General features: G+C 31.1%; 1 protein-coding gene across 4 annotated transcripts in view; it reads left to right on the top strand.

Moving 5' to 3' along the window:
* LOC130442195 (growth factor receptor-bound protein 14-like) overlaps nucleotides 1–22,529 on the top strand; it is a 385,241-nt gene extending 362,712 nt beyond the window's left edge. For 3 of the 4 annotated variants that reach the window (XM_056776314.1, XM_056776313.1, XM_056776315.1), the window contains exons 9-10: nucleotides 4,563–4,843; nucleotides 15,820–22,523. In XM_056776314.1, the coding sequence (XP_056632292.1) occupies nucleotides 4,563–4,843; nucleotides 15,820–16,123 (585 nt within the window). In that variant the 3' untranslated portion in view covers nucleotides 16,124–22,523. Of the gene's footprint in view, nucleotides 1–4,562; nucleotides 4,844–15,819 lie in introns of all 4 variants that reach the window. The other variant, XM_056776316.1, reaches the window with a different exon arrangement.
* The last annotated feature ends 2,279 nt before the right edge of the window (nucleotides 22,530–24,808 follow it).

Below are 24,808 nucleotides of genomic sequence, written 5' to 3'. Positions count from 1 at the left end.
ACGAGGGGACCGAGAAAGTATTAAATTGCCAAAAAGTGTATCTAAACAAATAAAAAAGTCAAGATGATTGAAATAATAAATAAGTGGCTTTTGTTTTATCGCTACCTTCATATGTGCCATTTTCAAAAATCAATTATTTTTCAATTATTTCAATAACAAATACGTAATTTTTTATGTTGAAAAGGACACTAGTAAGGGTAGTACAAAGAGAGAAGTGAGAGGGTGGCGATAAGATAGATATGATAAATTTCAATATTAATCTATATATCAATATCCATATTTCGCGGGTGTAAAACTAGCCCCCTCCCTTGGCCCTTCTTTTAAGTACAATCATCTAGTAAAAATTTGAAGCCAATCGGTGGGTTTCCGTTTTCCGAACTCTAGCCCAAAATAAATAAAGTGGATAATTAAAGTATTTTTGCGAATTCCGGCCTTTTCCAACAATTTCCTCATCTTTAAGGATATTTGTCAGATTTTTATTAATAACAAATGTAATTTTTTTGACAGAAATACAAATCTCCCTTGGAACTTTCCAAGCATCTATCATTCGACAAAACTAATTAGGCAAAAGTAAAGCACGGAAGAATATTCAGCGTTTTTAGAATATAAAAATTATTGGCAAAACTTTTTTTGTTTGTTAAAATCAACAACTTCACTGATTATACTATTAAAAAGTTACAAGGTACCATAAAAGACTTAGCTAATAATTCTCAACGCTTTTCGGAATTGCTTCAACTCTATTAATTTTAGGTATGCTGTCGAAAACATTTTTCATTTTCGAACAGTCAGGTGCTCACATGGTGCTAAATCGGATGATTAAGGCGGATTACGGTATACAGAAAGACTATTAGTTAGTTGGCAAATATTTGCGGCTTATAATACTGTTAACCTACTTCATGTCTCTTTCTTTGCATATTATTCGTACGTTTCAGAAAGCTCTTGAATAGTATTCGGCCTGTTCTAGTGGACCAGTTTGTACATTTTCATTTCTTTCAGGTGTTAGAGAACGTCGCGACCGTTCATCCTTCTTAATTAATCCATTTCACTTTTAAACAAGTTTTCAAATATATTTTTTCATTTGTAAACACTAAATCGAATATAGTAGCAAACTGATAAATCTGAACGAGTTCAACTTGACATTGGTTGTTTCAACAAGTGAGAGTATGAGACATACGAGGTCTGGCTATTAAACAACGATACTGGTTACGAAAAAGGGTTTTGTTATAAAAATTATTCTACATTCGAATGCTCCCCTTAAATATAATCCTCTCCCCTCGCCACACACCTTTCCATACGTTTATCCATTGATCGAAGCAGAGCTGAAAGTCTTCTTTGGAGAGTGCCTTTAGGAGCTCTGCCGTTTTTTGCTTTACCTCATCCATCGACTCAAATCGGTTCCCTTTCAAAGCAGATTTTATCTTCGGAAACAAAAAACAGTCGCACAGTGCCAAATCTGGGGTAATATACAGCTTGTTTATTTTTTTAATATTCAATCAAATCGACTAAATATTTGCATAGGCGCAATTTTTAATTTTTTTGCGAATGAGATGTTAAAAGTATATAACTTTCGAAAAATTTGAACTCTTAATAAAAAATTTTTGATGGTAACTAATTAATAAAACCAAGATTTAAAATCGCGGAGCTCACATATTAATAATTCCATCGTGAACTTAATCACAGGAAATTAGAATACAAATTGTAACAGTGTGCTAATGTTTTCTTCTCCATATGATGTGCTTGATGGTTCTATGTTTAAAAGCATCATCCATTATGTAATATAATCTGTAGTAGACCAGCTGCGTCGATTACCCACTTTGTCCTCAAACAAATTCAATCGATATTCCATCAATGTGACGATCATTTTAATTTCATTCCACATATATGTAAAATCGCAAGAATCACCTAACTTTCAAAATAATTTCCACATGTTAGAATATTCCAAAATTAGATACAGAGTTTTATTCGTTTTGCTTTTTAAACCGGAAACATCTGCTCGGCGGTGTGATGGTTTTAAAACCGTTTTTAACATTATTGATTTTACTATGGTATGTTTAGATGAGCTTTTGTTGAAAATCTTTCATTTTAAAAATAATACCACATCCCAAACGATCTGTCGATATCTAATAATAATTCACAAACTACTAGCTGCAAATAACCGATTCGTTATGACATATATTTATCGTTTAAATATTTAAATTTTTTAATTAGTACAGACTTTTGTTATTCGCATTTTCATAAAATGAATGTTTATACCGGTGCTAAAACCAGTTATCAGTTGAAAAAATTAAGTTTGTTTCTACAAGAGTTTCCAATATGTTGATGCGCATGTCAGTTTCGGTTCGGTTCCAAATATATTTCAAACTTTTATAAGAACTTCTAATCAACCTCTTATTTTTTGCTTATCTATGATTTGTTACTCTCCTTGGAACCCTACCAAAAGTCTGTAAGTATTTTTTATAACGTCAAAACAAAATTCGAAAAGTTGCGAGCGTTTACACGCATAGTTCGTTTTGATATCGAAGTCCTAAAATTTTTCCAAATTTCCTTCAAATATCGCGCAGGATACTTAATAAGGAACCTATCAACAAAAACTTATGATGTAAGTATTTTTTATAACGTCAAAAAAAATTCGAAAAGTTTTCATTTGTGCGCTGACGCACATCGTTCGTTTTGATATCTTCTTTCCACTATTGCGCAAAATACTTAATAATGAGTAATATATTTAAAAAAACTGTGATAAAAATATTTTATTTTGGGGCTTCTATTTCAAAACGAACTATGTGCGTCAGTGCAGAAATATAATTATTACTACACATATAATTATTATTACACAATTTTTTTGTCGTTTTAAAAAGTACTTACATCACACTGTATATTTCTAATTAGGCAGATGATTCAAAATCATTATCGTTTAAAAATTCTCATTTTTATGTAGTTTTTCTGCAAAGACAAAAATCTAGAAAAACGCGTTTATTTATATTTGTTTGGGTTTACATTATAGTAGGAATTATTATGCAAATTATAAAATAAATTTTAGCTTATCATTGATGACTCATCGTTCCTTGTACTTTTTTATCGACAATTCAGTCATCTATCATAATGAATTGCATCAGAACTGAACATAAAAAACGGTATCATTAGCAATAGAAAGGTTTAATGTCAAATAAAAGTATTGTTAAAAAATAACACGCGCTTGTATGAAATAAGAACTCAAAATAAGATTAAAATTATTTAAACATACAAATAATTCTGTTGCAACAAGAAACATCTAGTACTTTTACACGTATAATTGAATATTTATAATCACAATTCAGACCAATGGATTTTAGCTCAACAAGTCTTATAGGTATTAGGCTTGGAATCTGTCTACTGCTTTCCTCCATTTATTTTTGACCATGCCTGCTTCACGCCAATTATCTTTTCCTATTCTTTCTAGATCTTCTCCACATGCTTCCATACAATTTTTTCCTAGACGCCTTCTTTTCCTCTTAATAAGGATCTTTTTACCCAAATATCTTCGTCCCTTCTGGCTTTATGCTCTATCTAAAAGAGTCTTTTTGCTCTAACCACATATCCAATCTCAGCTTAACTGTACAGTGCTCTGATCCCCGAAAATATCGATGCATTTCTTGACATGATTTTATTAGACCGTCGAATTGGGCTAAAACGGATATCTGAAGCACTGAATATTTCATACGAACGCGTTCATCAGATAGTTCACGTCAATTTGGGCATGAGAAAAATTGCTGCAAAATGGATCCCCAAATGTTTGAATGTTGACCAAAAGCGTGCAAGGGTAGAAGCATCGCGTTCGATCTGTGCTCGATTTGAAAACGATATAGACGTCTTAAACCGAATTGTAACTATGGATAAGACTTGGGTACAATTCTACGATCCAGAAATTAAGTAGTAATCTATGGAATGGTTCTCCAAGACCTAAGAAGTTTAGTGTCCAAAAATCTGCTGGTAAAGATCTTGCTTCAGTTTTTTGGGATTGCCATAGAATAATCATGATTGATTTTTTGGGTAAGCGTAGAACAATAACTGGAGATTACTATTTGATACCACTTTACGGGAAAAAATTAAAGAGATAAGACGCGAAAAGCTATCTAAAGGTGTTTTGTTTTTGCAGGGCGATGTCCCTGCACACAAATCTCATGTTGCCATGCAAAAAATTTGTGATTTAGGGTTTGAATTACTAGAACACCCCCTTTATTCACCGTCCGACTGTTATCTCTTTCCTCAACTAAAAAAAAGTTTAAAATTTTCTTCCAACGAGGAGTTGATAAAAATTGTGGAGGTCTGGTTTGCAGAGCAAGAAGAAACATTTTTTTTTGACAAATCTAGAGACGTTGCAGGTTCGCTGTAATAAATGTATCCAATTAAGAGGAGAATATGTTGAGTAATAAAATATTTTGACATTGAAATTTAGTTTGGTTTTATAGTAGGCTAAGAATTTTTCAATATATCCTCGTATGTGTAAAGTACAATGTCTGTCGGGCCCGCTGATTTTTTTTTCATCTGTATAATGCATCGTGTCTAAATGTTTTTGTTAATTTCAGGAATCTGTCCGTTCTCGTGTTGCCATGGATTTCACAGGAGCAGTGGGAAGGATAGTGGAAGATCCACAAGAAGCGACAGCCATAGCAGTTGCCGAAGGATACTCTTGGAAACGTCGTTGGAGAGGGTATACAAGGGGATCTGCTGGTCCAAGTGGTGTTACATCAACGGCATTCGTGCAGTCATTAGATGCCGGCATCCATATGACTCAGCCATGGTTTCACAGCGGACTTCCTAGAGATAAGGCTACAGAATTAGTATCTAAACATGGTACTGTTGATGGGTACGTAAAAACTTTTTTTTAACCTACCATCACTTAAAAATCAAAACTTTTGTTGATGTTCTACTTTTCAAACTCATTCAAAACAAAAAGAAGCAGAAAGAAATGACTCTATAGGTACTTTCAATAACTAGAACGGCTAGAAATTTTAAAAATACTTTTTAAAATCTAAAACTTCAGTACTTAAACCGTTCGAAACTTATGAATTTTGTTGCATTATGATAATTACTGTAACAATTTATTGTTTTATAGTTATACAACAAACTACTTCTCATTCATCATCACTAACTTCCAATTCCCCTGGGGATAAATATTTTATGGTGCAATCCGAACAATTCTCAGAACAGAAATTTGTTTAAGGGCTTTTTCTTCCTCCCATTTTCCTTTTCGTAAAGAAAAAAGTTTCATAATTGTATTTTTCAATCGTTTCGCAATTGATTATATCGGGAGTTTCAAAACGTTCGAATTCGAGTTATATCACTGCATTAAGCGAAAAAAATCGATTAAAAATCACCAAACAATCACATGTCTATAACGCAAAGTTCAAAAATACGGCAGCAGCTAAATACTTTTATGGCTCTCTTTATTGTTAATTTGCGATTAATCCATGCGTTATAGACATGTGATTGTTTGGTGATTTTTAATCGATTTTTTTCGCTTAATGCAGTGATATAACTCGCATGCGAAATTTTAAAACACCCTGTATAATGGGTTCATAGCAATGTTTCCAAACCTTTTTGTGCCATGCCGCACTTTAGTTTTTCTAAAATACTTATGCCCATCCTATGTAACACAGGTACAAAATTCAATTTTTACTAAAGAAATATCACTAGGTACTTGTTATATTGGGTTCGAAGTTGGTTAGCTTCAGTCTCAAGTCTTCATGTGTTATATTCATTTTTTTATGTGAATAATTTACAGCAGATGTGGTACTTTTTTTATAAATACATTTTTTATGTAAGTAGGTTGACACCTTTTGCTAGTTTGCCAGGCATTAACTAAATTAAATTAATAACATCGAGGGGTACTATGAAATTTTAATTATTTTGCCATGAAAATCAGACACTTTTTTACTCAAACACCATAAGTCCGACAAAATCGACTAAGTCGAATTTGCTACAAATTAAATATAATATATTTGTTTAAACTTTTACGTTTCTTCTACAACATCAGCGCTGATGACGTATAGTACCTATGACGTTTATGAAGTACCACCTATGTGTAAAATTCCATGACATTTGGATTAGTCAGAAAAAATTAACAGCCATTTAAGTGAAGATAATTTTGTTATTTTGGAAACAATTTCGTGCGTTAATTTATCATTAAGTCTTGTTGAAAAAATACTGTACAAGCTCAGCATTTGCATCAAAAGTGTTATCAGGACTCTTCCCCATCGAAAAGAACCATTTGTTATTGATTTGCTGAATTTAAACGTGGTCGTACAGACACCGATGATGGTGAACGTTCTGATCGTCCAATTGAGGTGGTTATTCCAGAAAATATCAAAAAAGTTCAAAAATTGGTTATATCTAATTGTAAATTGAAACTACGTGAGATTGCTGAAGCCGTAAAGATATCAAAAATCAGTGTGTTTACAATTATGCACGAATATTTGACCATGAGAATGCTTTTTTCAAAGTGGGTGCCGCGTTTACCCACGGTCGATCAAAAACAACGTGTTGATGATTCAGAGCAGTGTTTGACTATATTTACAAGTAATAAATCAGATTTTTTGCGTCGATATGTGATATTGGATAAAATATGGATCCATAAAACGATGGTCATCTGTGGTCTGCAACCGTTCAACGACGTCCGAAACGTCTAAAGGCACAACAGTCAGTTGGGAAGGTTATGGCTTCAGTATTTTAGGATGCACATGGAATATTGTTCATCGACTATCACCAAAAGGGATAGACAATCAATAGCGTATACTACGTAGAGTAGAGTTCGATCGTTTGAATGCAAAAATCAAGCAAAAACACCCACATATGTCAAGAAAAAACCACTGTTGCACCACGAGATTGTATCGATTCACAAGTCGATGAAAACGATGGTTGATTTGAACGAAATACACTTCGAATTGCTTCCTCATGTACCCTATAGTCCAGACCTGACCATCAGTGACTACTGTCTCAAAAAATGCTTGCTGGTAAGAAATTCAACTCAAATGAAGAAGCAAATACTGAAACTGAAGCATATTTTGAGTCAAAAGACAAACCTTCTACAAGATCGACATCAAAAAGTTAGGAAAGTTGAAATGATTGTATTGGTCTTGAACGATATTACATTAATGAATAAAATCTATTTTTAATTATTAGTGAATGTTTACTAATCATATCGACTTGTAATAAACACCATTTTCTTGTAAGTAAGTTGTGTTTTTTCGTTAAAGAAGAAAATACTTTTTTTAAATTTTTCAACCCGTTGATATTTATAAATAATTCAGATTCCTCCGTCACTGGTGATTGCATATTCATTTTTATTGATAATGTAGTTGATTAGTTTCATTTTTAGTTTGTTAGACTGAAAACGGTCTAGCAATCTACAATTTTTCTTGCGCTCAGTCTATATATTTGAGCAACATGTATATCACGTTTTTACTTATTGATAATCCCTCTCGAATTAAACGTTATTCAGTTCATTAGCATATCTAGAAAATCCAGTTTTAACATTACTACATTGTTGGATGATTGTACACCCGGCATATTCATATGCAAAACGTAATTATGAGTAATGCTTGTATTTACATAAATTTATATAATTATTTTATACTGGTTTCGTTGGTAGTTGATGCTTGTAACAAAAGAAGTAAATTATCCATTGTTTATCACTATGTAGAATATAAAATAAAAAGGGAATAAAGATGACGAAACTTTTAACAGCATGTGAGCCCGAATAAACGTTCTGGTCTATGCGATACGTGAATATATAATTTTTTCTCTCATTAACCATTAACCTAACCATTAAGTTCTCAAGATTCTGTTACAAATATTTATAACTCGCTTCATAACGGTAAACCCTCGCTCGTGTCTTTCATGATATTGTCAGTGCCTTTGACACTGTAGTCATTCGCAGTTGTTGCGATATTTTTGAACTCAGTTCTCAAGATTTAACACTCTTAGTATCCATGATTTCAATACAAAATCCACTAGTAATATTGAATACTTTGGAGTCAACTTCGATCCTTATATAAGATGGAATTATGACACCACAAAAGTAACAAACACATTTAGGTTGAAATCACAATGGTGATTAATTTGAATGCCAATAAATGTCATTTATTTGTATCTTTTGTTTCTTATCTAATACCAATTACCGAACTTATAAACACACCTCGTATGTCTTCAAAAAGATTCTGTGGAATAATTTTTCTCATTTTTGTGAAAAGACTAAGCTATAATTAAGAATCGTCCCTCAGAAAGTCAGAATAAAAAATCTTCGAGCGATGCACATTTTCCGTCTTACAAAAACTTCGCCCTTGTCAATAATTGCAATCATTACACATAAATGTATATATATTTTCCTGTGATGGACTTCGTTATCGCTTTTCCCGTTTCTTGATCACCCTCTTTGGAGGTTCCCTACCTATTGGGTAGGGAAACGAAACGAAACATCTTTGAATCTTCACGAACTTTATATTCCAGAAAAGCAGATCGATAATATATCGTTAGTCATCTTCATGCGTAGTAGGAAATTAGTTCCTACGATTGAATCATCCATTTCATTCTTATTTTACTTATTTAACTCTATTGATTTAAGCACAATCTATTTAAATATTACAAACTTTCGTAGTTTTCCTCGTATACTAATGAATAAAGAAACTTCTAAATCTCCTCGATTCCCAAACCTTATTATTCAATGTCAACATCAATGGCATGTTCTGACAGCTGGCTTAGAAACAATGGTAAATTATTCATACATAAGGTAGGTCAGGTAACAAAATGACTGTACAAGGTCAAATCGGACGTACCCGTTTCATTTCACATAAAATTCGTTATAAAGTAGTAGATTTTGCTTAAAATGAAATATTTTTTACAATTGTAATTATAGTACAGGCAAATTAGGCGGTTTTGATTTTCTACATTCTGGGAGGTTTTGGGATACTGGATAAGTATCAAAATTACAGCTCGGGCTTTCGAAATTTTATAACTTAGAACTCAAAAAATTTTGAAACGCGAATAACTCGAAAACTATGAGAAATTCGTAAAAAACTTCCGTAACAAAAAATGTAAAGTACAAAATTCTCTACCAAAAAGTGTTCCCGGTATTTGTTCCGAACCCTTAAAAGGGGATTATACTCTCAAAAATATTTTGAATCGCGAATAACTCGAAAACTACGAGGAATTCGGAAAAAAGGGCTTGAGCAAAAAATGTACAGCACAAAATCCTCTACAGATTGATCTTCAAGCATTTTTTCCTAACCTCAAAATTTTCACCGTAGAATGGGTTCATGTACTCAAAAACGTTTTGAATTGTGGATAACTCGAAAACTATGAAGATTTAGATACAAACTACCGGGACAAAAAATGTGAAGCACAACATTCTATACAAAAACGGTTTCAATTTTTTCCTAACTTCAAAATTTCCAATATAAAATGGACTTGAATCAGGAATAACTCGAAAATTGCGTAGAATTCGAAAAAAAGTGCCGGGCCAAAACTGTAGAGCTCAAAATGAGTACTCACATTTTTGTGAAATAGAAACTATTCAGAAGTCTGTTAATATTGAAATAATAATTAACCGAGAACAAAGATAGTGTTCATGAGCGCGTTTTTTAAAAGTTAGTTCATTTGAAACCAAGAATTAGTTCATGTATGTTATATACATAAAAATATTTATAACACGAACGATAAATCTGTCGTTGGATTTGCTTGTTTATATGGTGAGTCATTAAATGTATCCATTGAAATTTCAAGTGCTTATGTGGCCATCTAGCAAGATTTTCGAAAATTATGCTAACTTACCCAAGTAGAAAATAGAGATCTCAACCATCATTATGCCTTTTGACGAAGTAGTTTCCCAACAAAAAAATGACCCCAGACTTTTTTTGTATAAAATTTTGTGCTCTACATTTTTTGTTCGGGCAAGTTTTTTCGAATTCCTCTTAATTTTCGAGTTATACGCGTTTCAAAATTATTTTGAGTTACAATTTCCAAAATTTCGAAAACCCGTGCCCGTAATTTTGTTAAGAGCTGCTAGGCAGTAACCGAAAACCTCTGAGAATCTACAAAATCAGAAACGTCCAATTTAATTTCGCGTTTATTCCTATTTTACCTGTACTATTACGGTCGTAGACATTCGAGAGTAGAATGAAATAAAATAATAACTGCGAATATGAAATTACATGGGTCGTAAGAAAGTTAAAGATTACTCAGACTAAATTGAACCGTATCTTTTTTTAATAAAGTTGTTTCAGTATATTATATGACTACATCTTGATTATTACAAAACTTAAATTAGTTAAGGTACCTAGAATTAAACAATATAATAAAAAAGGAAAAAATACGATTTAGAAAAATTAAAGTCGAAGTTATCGTACATCACTACCAACAAATGAAGAGAAAATAGTCACAAAAAGAAACTATGATAAGAAATTGAACAGGTAGGATCCTAGGGAATCTCAAAATGGAAAAAAAAGATAGAATGGTAAAAATCGAAGAAGCTAATGCCAATCAGAAAGCATGTTCTTTTTTGACAATCAGATAGGGGGACATCTACTAGGCGATAAAAAAAGGGAAAAAACTAGATTTACACAATATTAAGAAGAATTACTAAATGACGGTGAGGGAGAACTAAATGAAAATAATTGAAGAAAGAAATAATAGTGGAGATGAAGATATAACCATAGTAATACAAAAAAAGGAAACGGCAGAACCCTTGAATACAAACGAAATATTACAAATATAAAGTTCAATTAATATTTATGAAGGCACATACCTTATGTAAAATCTCTGCAACAAACAAATGCATATTTTATTTTGGTTACTGTTAAGTCTGCACTATTTATAGCATCCAACCATTTTTCTCTTATTACACATTCAAGTTTTTTTCATTTTTGTGATAAAGAGACTAAGTTTTATATCTGACAGCATTGCTATCTTATTTTATAAAACAACAAAACAATTTTCGAAAATTTATTACAATAATACCTAAATAACTCCACAAAATACTCCATTCAACATTGTTTAGTGCACACGAATCATCTGATTTTAATATTAATTTGACATAGTGTTGAAACGGCCTATATTTAGATACTCTACCTGTAAAAACAGGCAACGCTGTAAACTGAAATTAAACGGAGAGCAAAAAACAGTACAAATAAAAAATTGGTTTGACCTCGAATGAAATTTTTGCGAACGCTGTAGAAGTATCTGCAGATTTCTTTTTGTACCGAATCTACCAATGTTCATCTGGGAAGTGATGTGTAAATAGATTATTTTTGAAATTTCTAAAAAAAGTTTATTGGTCGTTATAAGATACTTTCAAACATGCGTAGTTCCGCTGAAGCTAAGCCGGTAAAATTTGCTCACCTTGAACTCGCAACCGTGGGTAGTAATCAATCATGCAACAACACATCCACGTTATTATACTCTTTTTTTAAGGCGTGTCAAATATATAATTTTTATTAGACTGAGACTTATAATTTCAATACATATAAAATTGTTTTACGAATTTGTTCACATCGTTAGGTTTGATAGGAAAATTACTTTTTTTCTGGAGAATACAATGGAATTATTGATATGTATAAAGCGTGTGTCGATTTATGTGGTTGCTTTTATCTCATGAGGTTGAGTTGTGATTTAAATTTAACACTACCTGTTTGTATTGTTGGAAAATGAATTAACAAAAAATCAGTACAACAAATAATGTGCGTTTTGTCTACAAGAGATAACAGATTGTGCGGCGTGCGGTTGTGGATTCGAAAAATAAGCGGCAGGTCTATTTTGATCTGGATCGAATTTTGTTTTCTGAATAATACAGTGCTGATCCCTCGCCGAAATCCAGTGATGCTGCCAGCTACCAATTCAATATGAATCAGCGTTTAAAGTAAAAAAATAGACGTTTTTTATGTATTCTCAGTACAATAAGTAAGAATATTGGGATCTTGCACCATCTAGTTACATGAACTGCTACCTCGCCCAATAAAGTGGCAAAATATCTGAACGGGCTAATGGAAAGGGATCTTGCACAACTATACACGATTCTATATTCCCTTGGATGCTTTAATGCAGAGGTGTCATACTCAATTTTGCAGAGGATATTTAATTTTGAATTCGTATGTGGGCCAGATTGAAAATAAAAAAAATGAAGTGGATTATTATAACATTTTATTTGTTAAATTATATAAGATCTATCAACTCTATTTGCAAATAAACTGGTGCCTGTGAAGCTTCAAAATTGAATGGATTTTTGAAAATTGGGAATTCCATTTCATTCATTTTGTGATAGTCTTCAAAACGCTTGTTGAATTCTGTAATCAAATTTTGCAGAAGTTGAGAATATTCACCCAATTTTTTTTGGTTCACTGTGCCAAATGATTTTAAATGAAGAAAATGGTCCAAAGTTTGATTTTGTAACTTGATTTTCCCACAGCCTCAACGTTGTTTCAAAGACTTGAATAAATGAATACATTTGAGTGACAATCAGATTTTTACCCTGTAACTTTATATTCAGATCAGTCAAGTGTTTAATCATATCTATCCAAAAGGCACAATCAATCCACCAGCCGTTGTCATAATCAATTGGTTTGCCTTTTTCTAGCATGAAAGCTTGAATAGGGACACGTAATGCAAAAAATCTTCCTACTCCTCGACTGAAATAAGGGACATCAAAAAACTTTTTGTCCAAATCCAAATTGCCTGAACTGTCGGTGATTTAGTCCTCTGCTCCTTATAAAATTTACAATTTTAATCATAGGTGGCATGGTCCATTTTAAAATGTTTGGATGCTAATGATTCCTGATGAATTATACAGTGAAATCCCACAAAATTCCCTGATGTTTTCTGTTTTAATTTAGTTACAACGCCCGAATGTTTCCCAGCCATGGCACGAGCGCCATCCGTAGTTGTGCTGCATTATATTCCAGTCGAGTTTATATTCTGCTATCAAATGAATAAATATAATTTGCTATCGTAGTACCTGTCAATGGAACGAAGTTTAATGGTTCTTCAGTTATTTCAAAGTTACTTTTAATGCCTCGTATAAAAACAGCAAGTTGAGCTGTATCAACAGTATCAGTTTATAAATTCCTTAATTTTCTCCTTCAGTTGAAGAACCAAATTTTGAGATAATTTATTCTTGAAGCAACAGTGTTCTTGAGAACAAATTATTGACTTTTGAGATGGAAATGAGACGTCGCCAACTTCCAACATACAGTCTTTATTAAAATCACCATCAATAAAAGGTTTTGATCTTTTCGCGATTTCTAATGCAATAATAAAACTTGATTTCAGGGCATCTTCGCTCTCTGTATTAGCTAGCGACTGTTGACCTTGAAGTTTAGATTTTAAAGATGACAATGTGTCCATTCTATCATATTTTTCAGTGTAATTTTGTCTTATGATTCGTATTATTCATCTCCTCAAATTAAAACTCTTTATAAACAGCAACTGTTCGTTTACAAATCAAACACAGTGATTTACCTTTCCATTCTTTAAAAAAAATTTATTTTTCTTTCCTTTTTCATCTTTAAAACTGTTTTCCTAATTCGTAAGCACGCTTCTCCAATTTTAGAAAGATCGTTACACGGCTATCAACTTAGAAACGCAGATTACGACCTCTACTCACCTACTCCACGTTTAGAATTAGTTTAGGGCTCAATATTTTACAATGCAAAAAAATGCACAATCATTTGCCAATTGAAATCAAATCTATATTATCTTTTCTCGCGTTTCGCAATTGTACGCTGTAAACGACTTTTATCTTAATGAAAATAGTATTTAATTCGGAGCACGCTGCGTACTGATTTAATAGTGTTATTGATTTTTCATACAAATTATTACCTTTCTTAGGATTGCCCTATAGTTAATTTTCACATGTACATTTTCAAAGGTGATTTTGTTATTCATTGTAGTTTTCTTGTGTATACTTTATATTTTATTTGAGTCTCTTTATTATTACAAATTAATTACAAGTTGTAATTAATTTTTTGACAATAAAGAATTTCTTTCTATCTCTCTCTTTTTCCCAAAAAGTTCATTCGAATGAATGCAACTTCCTTGGCCCTTAAACTGGAACTGGAAATTTGTTGGACGTTTTGTTCCTGCCAGCTTTATAACTTGGAAGAGTTTATTTTATTATTACCTGTTATCTGGCTAACAATTAGTCACGGTCAATAAAGATTTATAACCCTTCAACCTTCTCTACTATGATAATTTACATAAAAATTTCTAGATTTTATTCTTTAACGTATATGAAAGATCCTATTATTTAATTCTATAATAACATAGTTTGTTTGAGAGATATATTTTCGTCAATTACTTTAAATTTACTAGCGTGCGTATAGCACACAAAAAAAGTGTTCAAGTTAATTGAATGGTGCACGAAATCATAATTGTAGTTTTTGTATTCGTGTTGAAATTATAAAAATGTTGTATATAATTGGTTTAATTTGAAAATCCATAACGATAATTCTTCTAATGGAGAATGATAAATCATCCCAAATGAAACCAGTTATTTTTCTGTGGGCAAATGTAAAAATAATTGTGCAATCCAATTATTTCTTTGACCGCCAACTACGGAATGAATATTGATTTTTAAGCACCTATCATAATATATTTATAATATTACTAAAGTTAGTTTTGTAAATGTTCTTATTTATTTAAACCTTCTTCGCCTTCTTGGAAATTGTAACTAGAAAAACATTCACCACATAATGTAAACATCATACTTTAAATAGGTAAAAAATAGGCGCATTCGCCATAGTTTAGCATGGATTAACGTAATAGAACAGAACCGGCTTCAGATATAATTGGACGATTTCATAACAATAAGGTCCCTAGCCTTCTAAGAAATACTAGATTTATTACACTGTTATGCCACACAAACACTGATATTTTTTTTGCTACGTACACTCATCAATAAAAAGCAATAGTTTTATTGGACGTGATTTTAATATCCGCCAGAAAATTTTAACTTTTGTTACAATGCGGCAACTCGTGATCGTGGTTGTCACTAAGATTAGACAACTTGTAATGGAAGATTATGCAGCTCAGGATATTAATTATGTATGTTATCTAATGGAAACTCAAAGATATTGGCCGATTACTGACGTTAAAAAAGATACATCCAGGAAGAAAATCTCAAATTATAAATTCATAATAATACATTTGTACTTTTTCTTGCGCATCCCATAACCAAAGTATTCTAATTTACTTTTATAATGTTGACTATTTCTAAAGTTTTGTTCATGCGCGGAAGAACCTCGGTGCTTGTAGCTCTATCAACCCAATTTTAAAATACGGCGATCAACCCACGTCTCAAACGATTCTAAACCAGATTAAGTGTCTGTAAGTGTCTATGTCTTGCTCTCGCTTTGGTTATTCCATTCATTGGTTATTACGGTTCCCAGGTACGTTAATTTTTTCACTTGGTCTATTTGTACATTATTAACCGTTATTTTTCTTTCTGGTACGTTTGGTTGTTTATTTATGACTATAGTAGTTCTAAGCTTGCCATTAAAAGATTATCACCAGCGTAGCGTATATTGATTTCCAAGAATCAAGACACCTTCATCAGCGTTCTATAATACTTCATTGAATATTATTTCAGAGTTCAAATTGAAGAACAATGGCGATAAAGGACACCCTTGTTTTAATCCTCGTTTTATTTCAAAGACTAAAAGACGTTTTATTTATTCATTTAACTGCATCAGAGCAACGTAATATGATATTGTTCGTAAAAATATTTTTATTAATAACGGTTCATACTAAAATAATTCTTTCATAAATTGTATCTAACGTCCATTTATTTGTTTACAGGGTGTTCCTAGTACGTGATAGTCGTTCCAGTTCTGGTTCATATGTGATAACCTACAAATGCGGGGGAAAAGTTATACACGCCCAAGTTAATCCGATTCTAGATCCTCTTCGGGATCGTGCCGTTTACTCCATTGATAACGGGGTGACGAAATTCTATGATCTGCTTCAACTGGTAGAATTCTATCAATTGAATGCGGGTTGTCTACCAACAAGGCTGACACATTATGTAACATTTACATTACAAGAAGATACCTATGATAAACAAAGAGAATTTTCTCAAAGCAAACCTGGAAGCAGCCACTAAAATGTATCTGTGCGCTTTTGTTTGTCATTTACATAGACTTTTATTCAAATTGTTTAATATGGTGATTTTCTATTTACTTTAACAAAATAGAATTAGGATGATTGATTTTGTGAATGATTGATAGATGACGATGCATGTATTTATATGCTTAAGTCCTTTAAAGGTGCAATAATAATGTTTTACAACAGTTTCGACCTTTTTAATTACCCATCATTAATAATAAAAAATGTAGATTTAAGAAAATTCAATGTTGACGAATATTGTGATGTTACATGTAAATCGACTAAATTCTATTGAAGAAATTTAGTTTTCATATGAATTTTTCTTTCAAGTGCATCTTTAATAAAATCAAAAGTCTCGTCATATCAACCATGATTAGATTTTTGTTAGTTTCGGTATTATTTGTAGGTGTTTAGTTCCATTGTGATGTTTTTGATTGATACTGTAACTATATTTAATATTTAATCCACAACCGCAAATAATCCATGGTCTACTTATTCTTAATAATTGTTATTAACTAAACCAACAAGCAAAAAGTTATTTCTCTCTCGGTTACCTACAATTCACATAGATAAAAAAAAACTTTAGCTTATCTGTATACCAGAAGTATTACATAAGAACTGATTAAAATATAGTCACCTTATATTATATAAAAATAAACAAGGGTAAGTATTTGATATTTTAATAGAAAGTCAGATTTCTTGTTAAATTAGTTTTATTTGAATTTTTCAAAATACTTATTAAGATTTTTGTACACCTATAAGTCAAATATGCAAAAAGTTCTCATACATTAACATAACCACTTTGATGCCTAGCAGAAGGTAATTTAAAAAAATATTTCTCAAATATTTGGTTAGGATATTTGCTGAAGAAGCTACTATATATTTTCTAGTTTCCTATATACTTAATGTTTGTATTATTTTTATCTTTTGCTAGGTATCCCAAATTGGTTGGTAGTTTTGATGAACTCTATACATTTTACGAAGGAAATTAAACTATACATTTTGTTACTCTCTAGGAAAAAGAGGAAATTATTGATAAAAAATGATGAAATCTTTTAACTTAACTTTTTATACCTTCCTAGTTACACCAATAGTGATTGCATTCTGTGGACCATACCAACACCAACATAGATATTTGAAAACTTTCCAGATATTAAATGAATGGTATAATTGATGGAATTTACTGCCAAAAGGAACAAATTTTCAACTTGTATATAAAAATAAATTAAAAATCTAACTTACCAATTTTCGAAAACATTACTTTTTGTTATAATTATTTATTGTATGCAAATAGAACCAAATTTATCAAAGCTATTATGTACATATTAACATGTAAATTACATTGAATTGTTACCTAAAACATCAATATTTAACATCACTCTTTTGAAATTTAGAAATATAATCAAATCGATAATTGAAAAAGTTTTTCTGTCTTGTATAGTGAACCTCAAGCATAGTTCTGTCTCAAATATGTTCCAAGCAGAGATAAGTAAACATGTTTTTCCATTTTTTTTTGTATCTACATTCTGAGCAGCTGCCAGTTGCTCCAGATACAAGGTGCTGTTACTGTGGTTTTTCCATGCCCTTGATTTGCATTATCCTTTCACTAGTCATTTGGAGACAACCAGATACTGTTTGATCAGTTTTAGTTTTTGGGTTATAAGTTAAGAATAAAACTTAGCTGTTGATCCCAGCTACATTGAAAACCAACATAGGCCATCTTCTGGTATTCCTTCAACAATTATAGTTTAAACGTTGATCGACGATATCAACACCAATCTTGGTACAATCATAGTCAATAATTATTCATGGTTTGCCTGTTTCTTCGTCCATGCTGTCGTCAAGGTGCATTGAGGAGATCAGAAACACGTTTTTCTTCGGTACTTGTGTAACCAATATGCAATTTTATCAAATCTAAAAATTGTGGTACTGACACACTAGACAAACATGGGTGGTATTTGTCTCTTATTTTTTTTTGGTTCACACAATCCTTACACGTCAACTAGGTTGGGTTCCTACATTTACCCTCATATTTGCTGTGTAAAATATTTTAGCACCAACAAGTGCAAAGATCTTAATTTCATACTTGTTAGGCTTGGATGGTAAATATTAACGGAAGCTACACCGTGCTTTGAACGCCTCCGACTTTCCATTGATGGTTACAAACTGTGAAAGATTATAGTTTTCTTTACAGTGTGTAACAAACCTACCAAAATAATCCCTGATAAGAGCAAGTTTATCAGTAGGTTTTTTCGCTTCCCTAGTAGCTCTACTATCAAAACGCAAATGTTGCTAAAGGAATCTAAAACACTGAAGATGATGAAGACATAGTCGAAATCGTTTGGAAGAACTTCCACCAATGTTGAACAATTCTTCGACGTTTAATAATAATATGAATAATTTGCAGAATATAAACATAAGTTAATATTTTTTAATTTTACAAATTCTGACGATTTTTAACTCGACTTTGAAATCGGGTATGAAAAAAAGTAGTGACAGTGGTATATATCGAAAAAGCTAAACTGAGTATTTAGAAATGTCAAGAAATTTCAAATTATAGAAAATGTATCAAATATATCTCATCCTTCATAGTTTAAGACTACTTACAAGTATTATATTTCTTCTTTTTTGTATATAAAGGATGTGACAATAGCAAGTATTTGAAAATTAGTATCTAAAAATTTACACATTGAAATAAGTCTATAGGAAATTTAGACATAAACTTTTATTATAGTTTTCTAATGATATTAAAATTTACCTTGTTTCATCTTCAACCTCTGTAGACTGATTAACAGGTAGAACAATTTAAAGATTATTAAAAATCTGCAGCAATTTAGATGGCAATAAAGTGAACTTTAGTTTGGTCTGAAATATTATATAGACTTACCCTGTACCTAAGTTCTTAGATACGTATTGTAGGTTTTTGTGACATCCTTTATAATTTATATTTATTTCATTTCGAAACGTCCAGTTTTCCTAATAAAGTTGATTCAGCCATATCATATCTGTAACTATTTCAAAAACCTCACATCTACTGTAGGTCTATTAAACATAGAAGTTACATGAAATATTAAAATTTAAATTCTCAGAATATTCAATTCTGGAAATTTTCATTTATTGATAGCAATAAACAATTAGTACTCAATAAAAAGTGAGCTTGTTATAAATATTTTCTAACTCTGTGGTTTATTTCAGTCAAAATGTTTAATTTATATTCTCATTGTATAAATCAAATCATTATTATTGCACCATCATGTATTTAAATTTTATTTTTATTGTTTGCACTTGAAAGATAAAATCTGAAATATTTTTTGTATATTTTCTGATTATATCCAAATAAAATTTTATTACTTTAACATTTACTTGTTTTGTTAAATTTGGGTGTTGTTGTACCTCCAAAACTCGTAAATCTAAAAATAAAAATGACTGCTGCCGTCTATCTGCATTGAAAATTATTTTAGCATCTCATTTGCATCACTCAACCGCATAAATATGATTAATACTTTTTTGTTTTAAATAAAGTTAATATCTGTAAGAATACTGCTGGTATAAGCTAAAACTACCACTATCATAAATGATTACTTATTACACTTCCACTAAATAATAGAATGGAAGTTGGATTTAGGAATTGCAGTAAATGATTATAAGAAGACGCTGTCATTTTAACTCATCAGTTAAGATAGATGTGAATCATATGGGGGCCAAATAAATAAGTGCAGTTATGCAATCATTCTTATGTTGCTGAAATGGCTCTATCCTTTTACCATTCCGTCAACTTACCATGAATTTATGCCTAGAAGTATTTAATCCTACATGGAATGTATAATTAAATAATTGTTGTTTATTGTAATGTTTATTTTCAATGATACTCAAAAACTACTTGGTAGATTCAATAAATGTAAAATTTGAAACCATTGTAAGAGAAAACCATTTGAAAAAATTTTATTTTAAGTTCATATATACGAAAGGTAGCTTTTAAATAACGAGACTTGACAAAAAAAATTCTCATTTTGATAAAATGATTTGTGAAAATGATATTTTATTTATTATTACCTTCGATATATACTCCTCCTCTATTCCTACATCGCTATAAGCGAATCTTCTATTGTATAAAACAGTGCAGAAAGTCTTTTTATGTCCGCTCTTTCAGGACGCGTGGCTCTCTTTCTTTCACGCTTCAACAGACTCAAATATTGATCCTATTAACGCAGATTTGATCTTAAAAAAAAGGTAGAAGCCGTACGGGAGAAGATCCGGCGAATAAAGTGGTTGATCTAGCACTGGGATGTTGTGCTTGGCTAGAAACCTCTTTAGGGACAAAGCGAAATGAGACACCAGCTTTTCGCACATTCAAATTTTTATGTAAAATTTTCCGCGCATACGAATACTTAGTCGACGGTTATATCGAACTACATTACCTAATTTTTCTATATTTTTATCTGTTTTGGACGGCGACCCAAACCTGAATCATCTTCAATATCTTTTCGATCTAGAAAACGCTTAAACCATTCGAGAACACGTGTACGCCACAAATATTCATTGCCATAAGCTTGTTTAAATAAATTATAAGTTTCCCTATGCAAACGAAGGCCACTGCTACACTGGTTTGTCTACAGATAGGGTAGGCATCGTATTCGAAAGAGTAGGCTTCAGGCTAAACAGCTGACAGTCGGTAACATTTGCGCATGGGTATTTTTTCTATAGCAAGGCTAGTCTCGTTACTTGATAGCTACAACCCGTATGTTAGTTGATTATGAAGATTCTTAACAACTGAGTGATGAAATTGATGCAACATATTTTCTGGAAGGGAATTTTTTTAACTTTATCAAGAAAATACAAGAACCAAATATATATAAAACAATATTTGTAGAGAGTTACATATGTATCTAAGAGCGTATGCTCAATTAAGGTCATGAAAGATTTTCAGCTTTTTAATCAGTTTCTCTTTCTATTTTCCTTTGGTTTGTTATAGATTTTTGTGAATGATGAAAAGGTTTTTCCATATATGCTTTTTTCCAATAGATATACTAATCAGCCTCTTTTTTATATTTGCATCTAGTATACCTCTTTCTGACACAATAAATATACAAAAATATTTTGGTCCTTTCCCATATCCCATTCCATATTTAGTGTTTTTCAAATAGTTTCACGTTTTTTCATATTTTTGTAAGTTTCGCAGTATACATAAAGGACTTCTCCAATATCTGATATAAAAAACGAAAATTCAATCAAATTATTTACAAACAAATATATCAAATATGAATTGAACCATAAATTTTTCATAGTCTAATTACATTAATGATTTACAGTATTATGTGTTCTTACTTTTGACGTCATTATATATTAAAACATGACGGCAATAAAAATATGGAAATGAGTAACATCAAAGATAATTGAAATTAAACAATAATATTATCATATATGCTTGATTATGAACATACATAACTGCCTAATTAAAATTCTCTATAAAGTTTTTTCTTAAGGCAGTTGGAATAAAATCTGGGCAAAGTTTTATAAGCTTTCCCAAGCTTTTTCCATTCATTTCTGTCTCACATGCAATGCACTATTTGCATTTAATTCTTTCTGGGTTTTTTTATTGCATATCAAAAACTGATCTCTCTTTTTATGTTTATCATATAAATTTTTGTTATGGCTAGACTGGTCTAATTCTTGATTTATCATATAGATTTCATAGTTTCTCCAAATTACTGTATCATTTTCTTATAGATATTATGTATTAGCAAAATATATCTAGAATATCAAACGCTTTACGATATTCAATAAATGCTAGGTGCAGATCTAGGTATAATAGAAAAAAAGCTAAATACATTAAAAATCTTTAGATCTATCACCAACAAAAAACTTCTCACGCTATAAAAGCTCCTGATAATGGTATACAATAAATACAATTTTTTCTTTAACAAAGAGACTGAACAAACAATGGAAATATTAGCCTTTTTAATATTTTAAACTTTCTCAAATTTAAATTTAATGTAGTAGATATATTTAATAACAAAATAAACTGGTAGTTTTACCTGAAAGTAAACCTAAAAATTTACTGTCTATATAGGTGAAAATATAACCAAAACAAGCACTGTAATCTGATCAAATTGATATAGAAATTTCTAATGTCAAATATAAAATTTGTACTTGTTCTCCAATATATGACCACATAATATATAATTATCTTAAGCATGTCTTGTAAATCTATAACTTTTCAATTTCACTGCAAACTTTAGTGTAACACAAGATATGAACTTGTATAAAAATTAATAGACTAAAGTTTCAGATTCAAGATGCGATCTGGTCTAATTTAGATACCTCTTCTAACTCACTTTTTCTATAAAATCACAGTTTTTGTATTGTAGTTTCATGAGGAAATAAATTTATATTTGATGAATAAATATGGGTTTTACATTTCTATCTTTTTAACCTAGTTCTATCCTTCTCCTTGTCTTTTTATAATTTACTCATCATAATATGCAGATACAAATCTACTCTATAATTTCAACATACCAAATTAAATATTTTCATTAAAAAATTGATTTAGACATTTAGACCTTTGGCACTTGACTATGCATGACTATTTGTATGAATACTATTATGATAATGCGTCTTTATACTACGGAAACCACAAAAGCAAGTTATGTTTTTGTACACAAAATTGATAAGTTAATAACAAAACCTGTATAGATTGTGTACAGTATTTTTCACAATCTAAGAAATTGCATAACTACCAAAACCTATATAAAATTCGGTTAGACCCAAAAATCGTAAATGTATGGCTATTTATTGGGGCCGCACTATAACATTATAATACTTGCCATTTTCTTTACAATTTGAAGAAAATTTGGTTTACATTAATGAGTCTAAAATTTATTAATTCATAATTTTACATATATTACATTTTATTTATTACTAGATATTATCTAGTTCAATTTCGCTATCGCTCTATCTTGCAAATCAATAATAAGTTTTACACGGGTTCAATTTGTGTACATACACCTATATGAGCTCTTAATTTTTTTCACCTGCTGAATACATTTTCTCCAGTTTTCAGCAGTTACATTTTTGCGTTTCTATTAACTCAATCACACTACTGTTTAAGGTATAGTGTATTATTGTGAGCACATTAGTCTTTTACGCCGTATCAACTCTATTGGATTAAAAAAACTATAATATATAGTCCCGGAGTCAGTGACAGATTTTTATGACCAAGTCCCTTCCAATCTAAACTTCGTAAAATGCATCAGGTGCTTATACTATGAACACTCGCGACCGTCAGCTACGACCCTGTGGGTGGGGCGGGCAGTGTCAGCCTCCCACGCATGGAGAAAAAAAAAGTTTTTTCCAGTCATTTCCTCTCATTTGAAAATTTGTCATATTATATTTTATCTAGTATTTTCAAAGAAAAACAAAGTCAGCTGACTATAACACGGTGGATTATACGTCAACTGGCTGCTTGAACATGAAAAAAAAATTATATTTTCAATGATTTCCTCTCATCTAAAAATTTACCTGGTTATGGTTTATATGCTACTATAAATGAAAATTAATGTCAGTTTGCTGTATCTCAGTGGAAAGTTTGCGATCCCATACATTTTACGAAGTTTGTCTCGAGAAGAAATAATTGACCGAAAATGTACCTGGCTCCTGGACTAATAGTGGAAGCCGAACTATTTCGTACCAGCTCTCTTTGCAATTTTACCACGAATGTATTCCATGGGAAAATTATAACTGTTTACAATTTCTAACAATTATTAAATATTATAACTCGGTTGTATCGCAGTGAGAATCCAAGCTGGAATTCGAAATATGGAGGCTTAACTTAAAAACTGTCCGCTTATAGACGGTAAATTATAATCCAAAATTTGACCAGAATGGCGCTCCTGTCTGACGAAATATTATATGAACTTAGTTATTTTGGATAGAATGAAATATGCAGTGTTAGAAAATTTAATATTTCAAAATATTTTTGGATTACGTGGAATTTTGTAAATATAACCTAGAAAAGCTACTGTGAGATACCGCTGAATGTTCATTAATTATTGTGAATTGCTAAAAATTTTTGCAGGTAATTAAAAAATGTCAATTATCACAAAACTTTAATAGAATCATAATGGGAAAAATTTGCTAAGTGAAAAGTTGTTCGAGTGGACGTAAAATGGAAAGTAACTCAAGTAGTAGGCCAAAGTCATTATCTTTCTTTAAACCTACAGTATGTAGAACATTATTTTTTAATTTAACATTTACACATTCATACATTTAAAATTTATATAAAGGAAAAATATCTCTTTTCTTTTTATCAATTTACAGAGTCCGGCAAAATTAGAAATTTGGAAAAATCTTTGAGCATTGAAATAAAACCTACGGATCACTCCATTTTAAAGAGGAACATATAAAAATGTATGAAAATTTTTATATTAATGGAGCTGAAAATATTACCAGCAGGGAAAAAAGTGCTGAAAGAAGAAGCTATACCAACGATTGAACATCAGTTTATTCCCATCCCAGAAGATCAACTCCAAGCAAGCTTGATAGACCCATTGCAAAAGCAAAGCTCATCCTTCGACCACTCAACAGATGAAAAACAGGATGAAGAACATGCTCACACCGAGTGAGAAAAATGAATTATTTGTGCATCAAGAATTGTACTGTGATGCTATAGTTAGCAATGAGCAAG

Source organism: Diorhabda sublineata, chromosome 3 (genome assembly GCF_026230105.1).
Source record: "Diorhabda sublineata isolate icDioSubl1.1 chromosome 3, icDioSubl1.1, whole genome shotgun sequence".
Taxonomy (NCBI): Eukaryota; Metazoa; Arthropoda; class Insecta; order Coleoptera; family Chrysomelidae; genus Diorhabda; species Diorhabda sublineata.
The sequence above is the reverse complement of the archived record's forward strand: the minus strand, read 5'-3'. Positions and strand labels throughout refer to the sequence as shown.